A 12,064-nucleotide genomic window follows, 5' to 3' on the forward strand; every position below is an offset into this window, starting at 1 on the left:
AAACAGACTGTTTTGGCTTACCCGATTTTGGTAATGCCATACCCATAGGCCCAATGAAGGAATCATATAAGTCAGAAGAAAAAGTGACTTATAAATGTCCAAAATATTACGAATTGGATGGACCCAATTTTGTACAGTGTATTAAGAGCCAATGGATAGGAAAGCCAACATGCAAAGGTACTTCAATAAAATTTTAGAATCTATTTATCAAAATGCCTTAAGTAATATAATATAGAATTCCCTCTAACATCATTTAAACAATGGACATAGATTATTTTTTAGGCCAGGTCAAAGAAGGTTTATACTTTAACATAAAGGGATGAAATGGTGTACTCAGTTGTTAATCTTAAAGCCCAACGGTTCTCAAACTATGGTCTCTGGAATAACAGCATCAGCATCTTCTGGGAAATTGTTAGAAATGCAAATGTAAATTCACTGGCTCACTCAGACCTGTTGAGTCAAAAACTCTGAGGCTGCAACCCTGAAATTGTCTTAACAATTTCCAAGGGATTTGATGTATACTCCAGTTTAGGAACCATAGCCAGAGGCTATTACCTTTACATCCACCTGAATCTCACTGGTGAATTATACATTACTCATTGAAATGTCTTTAAGAATTTGCAAAAAAAAGGGGGGGGGGGGGCACCTGGGTGGCTCAGTTGGTTAAGCGACTGCCTTCAGCTCAGGTCATGATCCCAGGGTCCTGGGATCGAGCCCCACATCAGGCTCCCTGCTCAGTGGGAAGCCTGCTTCTCCCTCTCCCACTCCCCCTGCTTGTATTCCCTCTCTCGCTGTCTCTCTCTCTCTGTCAATTAAATAAATAAATTAAATCTTTAAAAAAAATTTGCAAAAAAAATTATTAAAGAGTGTTCTTATAAATTATACATTTATTGTTCTGTTATTTTTCCACATCTCCTGTTTGGATCCTCAGTTAATCATCTTTCCTTCAACTATAGTATTCTTCAAAGTATGTTAATTCTTCATTTATTCTCTAAGAAAGTGCATACTGTGTTTATTTTTCTAAGGTCCTAAAATTACATTCATAAACAGGATGATTGTAAGCCAAAATCTGACATCAAATAATCTTTTTTTATTATTGTCTTGTGGTTTATAAGTTTATATTGAATTTATGTAATTTGTAATATTGATTTTACTAAAAAAGGGAAATGTCCAGAAAAACTCTCATTTTCAAAGAAGCTTAAATCTTATCAAAAGATACTGCTTTATCTCTCTTTCTTCAATCCTATATGTAAATTTCTTAAAATTAACTCTCTTTCATGACAGATGAACTGTTGATTTTAAATCCCCCTTCAGATATATTTGGAATCCTGTTCGTTGATTTGCTACTCAAAATGATCATTATGTTAGAGATGCTACTTTTTTCTTTCTATTCAGATATTTCCTGTGAGAATCCACCCAAAGTGAAAAATGCTATTATACTAAGTGAGAAGCCTACTTATCTACCTGGTCAGAGCGCCCGTTATGAATGCATCAAACCTTTTGAACTGTTTGGGGAAGTAGAAGTAATATGTTTAAATGGGACCTGGACACAACCCCCTCAGTGTGCAGGTAAAGTATCTTATTTCCCCTCAAATTTTAGAGAATATATTAAGGACTGGATATGTCAATATAAATATATAATGACATAGTTCTTATGGAATCTTTTTTTTATCTCAAATAAAATGATGGTGCTTAAAATCCAATTTTTTCTTTTTGTGGACTGCATAGTGATATCTATTTATTTTATGAAAGAATTGGCCAGATTAGGACAGTTGGAATCATGGAAAATTCTCTTTTTTTTTAATTTTTATTTTTAGAGAGAGAGAGTGTGAGCATGAGTGCGAGCAGTGGGGGGAGGGGCAGAGGGAAGGGAGAGAGAGAATCTTTAGCAGACACCACACTGAGCATGGAGCCTGCTGTGGGGATCGATCTCACAACCCTGAGATCATGACCTGAGCAGAAATCAAGAGTCAGACATTTAATCGACTGAGCCACCAGGCACCCAGATCTTAAGCATTAAGATACTTAGTTATTTCCTGAGGAATAAATGTATTAAAGATATGGGGGGGGGGGGCTGAGTGGCTCAGTCAGAGCAGAACCTGCTTCCCCCTCTGTCTGCTGCTCCCCCTGCTTGTGCTCTCTCTCTCTCTCTGACAAATAAATAAAATCTTTTTTTTTAAATGATATACTGAGGACATTTGACAGCTCTATGAAATTTCACTTTGAGACACACAATCAACAACTGGGGCATGTTCATAGAATCTGATATAAATTTGGGCTTCTTCAGCATGTGGACTATATAAAGGTAAGTTACTAGCTGAGCTCAACCAGAGAATTAGTGTATATAGAAAAAAAGTCTGAGAACTTGGTCATAGGACACTCCAGTAATTAGAGTTTAGGAAATAAGAGGACCCAACAAAGGAGATATTATAGCTGCTTGTTTGTCAAATCAGCTTTTGCCCGGCATATATATTTTCCAATCTTTTACTTTGAGCCCACCTGTTTTCATGTTGAAGTTAGTTTCTTTTAGTTGCCATATAGTCCGCTCTTGTTTATGTATCCATTCTGCCATTTTCAGTCTTTTAACTGAAATATTTAAGCCACTTACACTTAAAATAATTATTGATAGATTAGGGGCTGTGTCAGCCATTTTATTATTTGTCTTCCATTTCTTTCCTCTATTTCTCACTCCCATTCTTTTTTGGCTGTGCCTGCGGACTTTTGGAACATTTTAAAATAATTTTATTTTGATATGTCTTTGTTGTTTTGGAGCATTTCTCTTTGTATAGCTTTATCCGTGGTTGCTCAAGGTATTAAGATGCACATAATGCTTGTCACCTTCCCCCCACCCTCGTTTTGACATTTTACCACTTCAGGTGAAATGAGGAAACCTTACTTCCACTTAGGTCCATTCACCCTTCCACATTTTATTTTATTTTATTTATTATTTATTTATTGATAGAAAGAGAGAGAGAGAGTGAGTGGAGTGGCAGAAGGAGAGGGAGAGAGAAAATCTTAAGCAGACTCCACACCCAGTTTGGAGCCTGACACAGGGCTCAGTCTCACAACCCTGAGATCATGACCTGAGCTAAAGTCAAGAGTGGACACTTAACCAACTGACTGAGCCTCCCAGGCGCCCCTACCTTCCCCACATTTCAAACATATGTTTCTTAAGTATTTCTTCTACATATACTGAACACCATATCAAATGATATAATGTTTCACAAACATCAAACATAACAAACTCCTTAGGAAAAAAGAGTCCATTATATTTACCCTTATTTTTTCAGTCCATTGTTTGTTTGTTTTTTTCCTTCATGAAGTCTCAATCCTCTCTCTGTTATCTTTTCCCTGATATTTGAAGAATTCCTTTAGCAATCCTTTAAAGATAGATAGATCTGCTGGAGATAAATGTTCTGTTTTCCTTTGTCTCAGAATATCTTCTTTTCTCCCTTAAACGCTAGAGGATAGAATCACGGTATATAGCACTCAGGGCTGACGGTTCTTTTCTTCCAGCACTTGAAAAATGTTGTCACTTCTTTCTGGCTTGATGGTCACAGATGAGAACCCCACTAACATTTGAATCCTTTTGCCCTTAGAGGTTTGCATAATTTCTATGTAGCTGCTTTTGAGATTTTTTTCTTTCTCTTTAGCTTTCCTCAGTTGAATGTGGCTTATCTTGGCATGAATTTCTTTGGGTTTGTCCTGTTTGGCTTTTTCAATATGAATGTTTATGCCTTGTGCCCAATTTGGGAAATTTTCAGTCAGTATTTTTAGAAGTTTTTTTGGTTTTGTTTTTAGTCTATTTTCAAAGTGAGTAATTTGTATTCTGTATGCAAGTTTATTTATCCTTCTGTCATCTGTAATCCGTGATTGAGCCCATCCAGTGAGGTTTTTGTTTTAAATTCCATTATTATATTTTTTAGTTCTATAATTCCCACTGGAATTTTAAAAACCATCGTCAAATAATTCCAGTATCTGTGTCAAAGACGTGTTGTGATCTGTTGATTGTCTTTTCTCTTTTGAGATTTTCCTGGTCCTTGGTATGATGAGTGATTTCCAATTGTGTTCTAGACATTTCGGGTGTTGTGTTAAGATTCTGGATTTTATTGAAATCTCTTATTTACCAGGCCTCCACTACTGCAGAGTGCAAGTCCAGGCTTCCCACTTGGCCTCCACTGACACCATGGAAAGGGGAGAGGTGTCTTGTTTCCTGACTGTGGATAGAAGTCTAGGTCCCACCCTTGACCTCTGTTGATCACTGTTGGTCTCTGATCAACGTGGGGAGAGAGTTGGTCAAGGTTTCTTCTGTTTTTCAGGAGTAATTCAACTATTGTAAAAAGAAATATTTCTGTCTTCCTAGAATACTCCTTTCCTGAGCCTTTGGCTAACGAGAGCAGACAATTCTTGGAACTTTTTTTTTTCCCTGAACTTGATATCATTTCTGGGTTCCAGTCTTCTTCAGTGCCCAGTCCAGGATCCACAGGAGGCAACATGAAAACCCAAACAACTCACTGCAGTATAATTCCTTGAATACCAAGCCTCTGATCAGATCGACGTCTTCTCTACATCCTTCACCATCTCTTTTGTTGGTTTTTATATTTTTAGTCATACTGAGAAGGAATAAGCAGAAAGGTCTCTACCTCATCATGTCCAGAACAGGAAGCCAGCAATTCTCTTTCCCATTATACAAATGTGTGATTCTTTGACTTTAATTAAAGAAGTTGATGTTCCCTTTATAAAGTAAATGAAAATCAATAAGCAATAACTAGAGATCCAATAGACACTGCAGTATGTTGTATGTAACAAGAAAGTTTCTTTGTTTCCATTAGCTATCCATCTGTCCAGTATTTATTCAGTAAGAAAAACATTTTTTAACACCAGAATACATAAAGCAGATATATTTGTTAATGCTTCATGTGTGCTTTCATGTGGGATAAAAGGAAAGCCTTAGAATTGTAATTCTCAGTTTAAGTGATTAAAATTTCTTCAGTGGGGGTGCGTGGGTGGCTCAGTTGGCTAAGCGTCTGCCTTTGGCTCAGGTCATGATCCCAGGGCTCTCTGCTCAGCGGGGAATCTGCTTCTCCCTTTGCCTCTCCCTCTGGGCTTGTGCTCTCTCTCTCGCTGACTCTCTCTCTCTCAAATAAATAAGTATTTATTTATTTGTCAGAGAGAGAGAGGGAGAGCACAAGCAGGGGAAGCATCAGGCAGAAGGAGAAGCAGGCTCCCTGCTGAGCAAGGAGCACAATGTGGGACTCGATCCCAGGACCCCGGGATCATGACCCGAGCTGAAAGCAGATGCTTAACTGACTAAGCCACCCAGGCGTCCCAAATAAAATCTTTAAAAAATAAAATAAAATAAAATTTCTTCAGTGAATCCTTTCTGTCCACAGAAATCACAGGTCTTGATATTGAGTATTGTGCTATATTTTTATTTGATTTATTTTAACCTGTTTTTCTTTGGTTTTTCAATAAATCAAATAAATATTTTTTTTTTTTAGATCCTAAAGGAAAATGTGGGCCTCCTCCACCTATTGACAATGGAGACATTACCTCATTCCCATCATCAACATATGCTCCGGGATCATCAGTAGAGTACAAATGCCAGTCCTTCTATGTACTTCAGGGACACAAGACCATAAGATGTAGAAATGGACAGTGGTCATCACCACCAAAATGCTTAGGTAAATATTTCAATATTCTCATGGGTCCTGGGAAAATCAGTATAATAGGTGTTTTGTTGTTATTAATATAATGTTCATGGATTAACAAACATTTGTTGAATGCTGACTACCAAATACTAATGTGTGAAGAAGAAAAAGTTGGGGAAAAAAAGTTCTTGTTCTAGCAAAATATCCTTAAGTGAAAGGACTCGATTTCTTCATGTTAAAATTGACATTGTGAATCTTTGATTAAAACATTTAATTATCACACCTTAAACATAGTACCTCATTTTACATCATTAATCATTTAAAGTGATTTAAATCAACACGATGGGTTTTCAGTGAATTGGTGTGGAAAAGGTTTTGAAAATGAAGCCATGGGCCAGTGTAGAAGATTCTACTTGAAAGTCTGAAATTCTGGGGCACCTGGATGGTTAAGCGTGTGCTTTCAGCTCAGTTCATGATCCCAGGGTCCTGGGATGGAGCACCACGTCAGGCTCCCTGGTCAGCAGCGAGTCTGCTTCTCTCCCTCTGCTTCTCCCCCTGCTTGTGTGCTCACTCTCTCTCTCTCTGTAAGTGTCAAATAAATAAATAAAATATTTTAAAAAGTTTCGGGGGGAGGAGCAAGATGGCGGAGGAGTAGGAGACCTAAATTTGGTCTGGTCCCAGGAGTTCAGCTAGATAGGGATCAAACCATTCTGAACACCTATGAACTCAACAGGAGATCAAAAAAAAGAATAGCAGCAACTCTCTGAACAGAAAAGCGACCACTTTCTGGAAGGTAGGACGTGCAGAGAAGTGAATCCGAGGTGATATTCAGGAGGATAGACGGCAGGGGAGGGGGCCTACATCAGCCGCTTCTGGCAAGTGATAGCACAGCGGAGCACAAAATTGGAACTTGTAGAAGTCGGTTCCACTGAGGGATGTCACTCCAGTGGCTAAGCGGGGGGTGGAACCCTCACTGGGACACTGTGGTCTCAGGACCCTCGGTGTCACAGAAAGACCAGGGGTCCCTGAGTGCAGCAGAGCTCCCAGGTATTGGAGCGGGGAAGCTGGCTGCAGAGACTGAGCCGAGGCGCGGGCTCTCAGCTCGGGGTTGCCATAAACCGTGTTCCAAGGCACAGCCGGGCCACTGCTCCTCCAGCAGGGACCCAACGAGCGGCAGATCCGGGGAGACACCCCTTCCTCCCCCAGAAGAAGCGGTGCAGGAATGCACCGCAGGGATCTGCTGGGTTTGGAGACTCCACACTGAGTCGGGTACCAGAGATAGAAACACCTGGTCAAGGCCAGGTGAGCACGGAGTGCGGCTCTGGGGGCTCACTCAGGAGAGGGGCTCTGAGTTCTCGGCTCCTCTGGGGTGGAGATTTGGAGGCCGCCATTTTCACTCTTGGCCTCCAAAGCTGTATGGAAAGCTTGCAGGGAACTAAAGCTCCTGAGAGCAAACCCAAGCTGATTACTTAGCCCGGACCGGCAAGGGCAGGGAAATTCCGCCTCCGGCAAAGACATTTGGGAACCACGGCAACGGGCCCCTCCCCCAGAAGATCAGCAAGAACAGCCAGCCAAGACCAAGTTTACCGATCAATGAGAATGGCAGAACTCCAGCACTAGGGGAATACTGCACATAGAATTAATGGCTTTTTTCCCATGATTCTTTAGTCTCCAATTTTCTTAATTTTCTTTTTCTTTTTTTTTAATTTTTCTTTTTCCCTTTTTCAACCAACACTTTATCAGTCCCTTTTTTAAGAATCTTTTTTATTTTTCATTTTTAGAGTCATATTCTATCCCTTCATAGTAGTTAACCTTACTTTTGGTATATATAGAAGTTGTTTTCTCTTTAAAATTTTGGGATACAGGGGATGCCTGGGTGGCTCAGTCAGTTAAACATCTGCCTTCAGCTCAGGTCATGATCCCAGGGTCCTGGGATCAAGTCCCGTATCAGGCTCCTTGCTCAGAAGGGAGCCTGCTTCTCCCTCTGCTGCTCTTCCTGCTTCTGCTCTCTGTCACTATGTCAAATAAATAAATAAAATCTTTTAAAAAAATAAAATAAAATAAAATTTTGGGATACAGTTTCTTCTAACAGACCAAAATATACCTTAAATCTCTACTGTATGCCTTTGTTCTAGTCTCCTGCCTGATCAAATTCTCTCCCCCACCCCTTTTTTTTTTAATTTCCTTCTTTCTTTTTTCAACCAACTTCTTACCTTATCAATTCCTTTTATAAAATCTTTTATAATTTTCATCTTTACAGTCATATTCCATCCCTTCATCGTATTTACCCTTATTTTTGTACATATATAAGCTTTTCTTTCTTCAAAATTTTGGGAGGCAGTTTCTTCTAAGAGACCAAAATATGCCCAATATCTAGTGTGTGGGACTGATCTATTCACCAGCCTGATCATATTTGATCATATTCTTTTTTTTCATCTTTTTCTTTTCCTTTTTTTTTTTTCTTTTTTCTTTCTTTCCCTTCCTTTTCTGCCCATTTCAGGTCTCTTTTGTTTAGTGTATATTTTTCTGGTGTCATTCTTACCCTGTTAGCATGTTGTTCTCTCATTCATCTATTCTCCTCTGGACAAAATGACAAGACAGAAAAAATCACCTCAAGAAAAAGAACAGGAGGTAGTACCGACTGCCAGGGACCTACTCAATACGGACATTAGTACGATGTCAGATCTAGAGTTCAGAATCATCACTTTAAAGATACTAGCTGGGCTTGAAAAAAGAATGGAAGTTATTAGAGAAACCCTTTCTGGAGAAAGAAAAGAACTAAAATCTAACCAAGTCAAAATCAAAAAGGCTATTAATGAGGTGCAATCAAAAATGGGGGTGCTAACTGCTAGGATAAAAGAGGCAGAAGAGAGAGTCAGTGATATAGAAGACCAAATGATGGAAAATCAAGAAGCTGAGAAAAAGAGAGATAAACAACTACTGGATCACGAGGGCAGAATTCGAGAGATAAGCGATACCATAAGACAAAACAACATTAGAATAATTGGGATCCCAGAAGAAGAAGAAAGAGAGAGAGGAGCAGAAGGTATATTGGAGCAAATTATAGCAGAGAACTTCCCTAATTTGGGGAAGGAAACAGGCATAAAAATCCAGGAGGCACAGAGAACCCCTCTCAAAATCAATAAGAATAGGTCAACACCCAGACATCTAATAGTAAAACTTACAAGTCTCAGAGACAAAGAGAAAATCCTGAAAGCAGCTCAGGACAAGAGATCTGTAACATACAATGGTAGAAACATTAGATTGGCAACAGACCTATCCACAGAGACCTGGCAGGCCAGAAAGGACTGGCATGATATATTCAGAGCACTAAATGAGAAAAATATGCAGCCAAGAATACTCTATCCAGCTAGGCTGTCATTGAAAATAGAAGGAGAGATAAAAATCTTCCAGGACAAACAGAAACTAAAGGAATTTGCAAACACGAAACCAGCCCTACAAGAAATATTGAAAGGGGTCCTCAAAGCAAAGAGAGAGCCTAAAAGCCACATAGACCAGAAAGGAACACAGACAATATACAGTAACAGTCACCTTACAGGCAATACAGTGGCACTAAATTCATATCTTTCAATAGTTACCCTGAATGTAAACGGGCTAAATGCCCCAATCAAAAGACACAGGTTATCAAATTGGATTAAAAAACAAGACCCATCAATATGCTGTCTGCCAGAGACTCATTTTAGACCCAAAGACACCCCCAGGTTGAAAGTGAGGGGGTGGAAAACCATTTACGATGCTAATGGACACCCAAAGAAAGCTGGGGTGGCAATCCTTAGATCAGACAAATTAGATTTTAAACCAAAGACTGTAATAAGAGATGAGGGAAGGACACTATATCCTACTTAAAGGGTCTATCCAACAAGAAGATCTAACAATTGTAAGTATCTATGCCCCTAACATGGGAGCAGCCAATTATATAAGGCAATTAATAACAAAAGGAAAGAAACACATTGACAACAATACAATAAGAGTGGCGGACTTTAACACCCCCTCACTGAAATGGACAGATCATCTAAGCAAAAGATCAACAAGGAAATGAAGACTTTATATGACACACTGGACCAAATGGACTTCACAGATATAGTCAGAACATTCCATCCCAAAGCAACAGAATACACATTCTTCTCTAGTGCCCATGGAACATTCTCCAGAATAGATCACATCCTAGGTCACAAATCGGGTCTTAACCAGTACCAAAAGATTGGGATCATTCCCTGCCTATTTTCGGACCACAATGCTTTGAAACTAGAATTGAATCACAAAAGGAAAGTTGGAAAGAACTCAAATACATGGAGGCTAAAGAGCATTCTAATAAAGAATGAATGGGTCAAACAAGATATTAAAGAAGAATTTTTTTAAAAATCATGGAAACAAATGAAAATGAAAATACAACTGTTCAGAATCTCTGGGATGTAGCAAAGGCAGTCCTATAAGGAAAGTATATAGCAATACAAGCCTTTCTCAAGAAACAAGAAAAGTCGGGTGCCTGGGTGGCTCAGTTGGTTGGGCGACTGCCTTCGGCTCAGGTCATGATCCTGGAGTCCTGGGATCGAGTCCCGCATTGGGCTCCCTGCTCAGCAGGGAGCCTGCTTCTCCCTCTGACCCTCCTCCCTCTCATGTACTCTCTCTTATTCTCGCTCTCTCAAATAAATAAATAAAATCTTTAAAAAAAAGAAAAAGAAAAAAAAAAGAAACAAGAAAAGTCTCAAACACACAACCTAACCCTACACCTATAGGAGCTAGAGAAAGAACAGCAAATAAAGCCTAAACCCAGCAGGAGAAGAGAAATAATTAAGATCAGAGGAGAAATCAATGAAATAGAAACCAAAAGAACAGTAGAACAGATCAATGAAACTAGGAGCTGGTTCTTTGAAAGAATAAGACTGATAAACCCCTGGCCAGACTTATCAAAAAGGATATAGAAATGACCCAAATCGACAAAATCTTGAATGAAAGAGGAGAGATCACAACCAACACCAAAGAAATACAAACAATTATAAGAACATATTATGGGCAACTCTATGCCAGCAAATTAGATAATCTGGAAGAAATGGATGCATTCCTAGAGATGTATAAGCTACCAAAACTGAACCAGAAAGAAATAGAAAACCTGAACAGACCTATAACCACTAAGGAAATTGAAGCAGTCATCAAAAATCTCCCAACAAACAAAAGCCCAGGGCCAGATGGCTTCCCATGGGAATTCTACCAAACATTTAAAGAAGAATTAATACCTATTCTTCCGTTCCAAAAATAGAAGTGGAAAGAAAACTTCCAAACTCGTTTTATGAGGCCACCATTACCTTGACCCCCAAACCAGATAAAGACCCCATCAAAAAGGAGAATTACAGACCAATATCCCTGAGGAACATGGATGTAAAAATTCGCACCAAAATACTAGCCAATAGGATCCAACAGTACATTCAAAGGATTACTCACCACAACCAAGTGGGATTGATCCCTGGGCTGCAAGTTTGGTTCAACATCTGCAAATCAATCAATGTGATATAATACATTAATAAAAGAAAGAACAAGAATCATATGATCCTCTTAATAGATGCAGAAAAAGCATTTTACAAAGTACAGCATCCCTTCTTGATCAAAACTCTTCAGAGTATAGGCATAGAGGGTACATACCTCAATATCATAAAAGCCATCTAAGAAAAACCCACAGCGAATATCATTCTCAATGGGGAAAAACTGAGAGCTTTCCCCCTAAGGTCAGGAATGTGGCAGGGATGTCCACTATCACCACTGCTATTCAACATAGTACTCGAAGTCCTAACCACAGCAATCAGACAAGAAAAAGAAATCAAAGGCATCCAAATCGGCAAAGAAGAAGTCAAACTCTCACTCTTTGCAGATGATATGATACTTCATGTGGAAAACCCAAAAGACTCCACCCCAAAACTGCTAGAACTCATAAAGGAATTCAGTCAAGTGGCAGGATATAAAATCAATGCACAGAAATCAGTGGCATTCCTATACACCAACAACAAGACAGAAGAAAGAGAAATTAAGGAGTCGATCCCATTTACAATTGCACCCAAAACCATAAGATACCTAGGAATAAATCTAACCAAATTGGCAAAGGATCTGTACTCAGAAAACTATAGAATACTCATGAAAGAAATTGAGGAAGACACAAAGAAATGGAAAAACATTCCATCCTCATGGATTGGAAGAACAAATATTGTGAAGATGTCAATGCTACCTAGAGCAATCTACACATTCAATGAAATCCCCATCAAAATACCATGCACTTTTTTCAAAGAAATGGAACAAATAATCCTAAAATTTGTATGGAACCAGAAAAGACCCCGAATAGCCACAGGAATGTTGAAAAAGAAAAGCAAAGCTGGCGGCATGCCAGGCGGCATTTGTGAAGGATG

The 12,064-nt window shown here is 39.1% G+C and overlaps 1 protein-coding gene across 5 annotated transcripts in view; it reads left to right on the plus strand.

Moving 5' to 3' along the window:
- The window catches only part of CFH (complement factor H), a 231,337-nt gene that overhangs the window by 215,732 nt on the left and 3,541 nt on the right, over positions 1-12,064 (plus strand). For 4 of the 5 annotated variants that reach the window (XM_064593901.1, XM_064593899.1, XM_064593897.1 and 1 more), the window contains 3 exons: positions 1-177; positions 1,396-1,569; positions 5,502-5,684. In XM_064593901.1, the coding sequence (XP_064449971.1) occupies positions 1-177; positions 1,396-1,569; positions 5,502-5,684 (534 nt within the window). The remainder of the gene's footprint in view (positions 178-1,395; positions 1,570-5,501; positions 5,685-12,064) is intronic. The other variant, XM_064593898.1, reaches the window with a different exon arrangement.

Source organism: Mirounga angustirostris, unplaced genomic scaffold, assembly GCF_029215605.1.
Source record: "Mirounga angustirostris isolate CCGP_5_RB_7025 unplaced genomic scaffold, mMirAng1.0.hap1 SCAF_6, whole genome shotgun sequence".
Taxonomy (NCBI): domain Eukaryota; kingdom Metazoa; phylum Chordata; class Mammalia; order Carnivora; family Phocidae; genus Mirounga; species Mirounga angustirostris.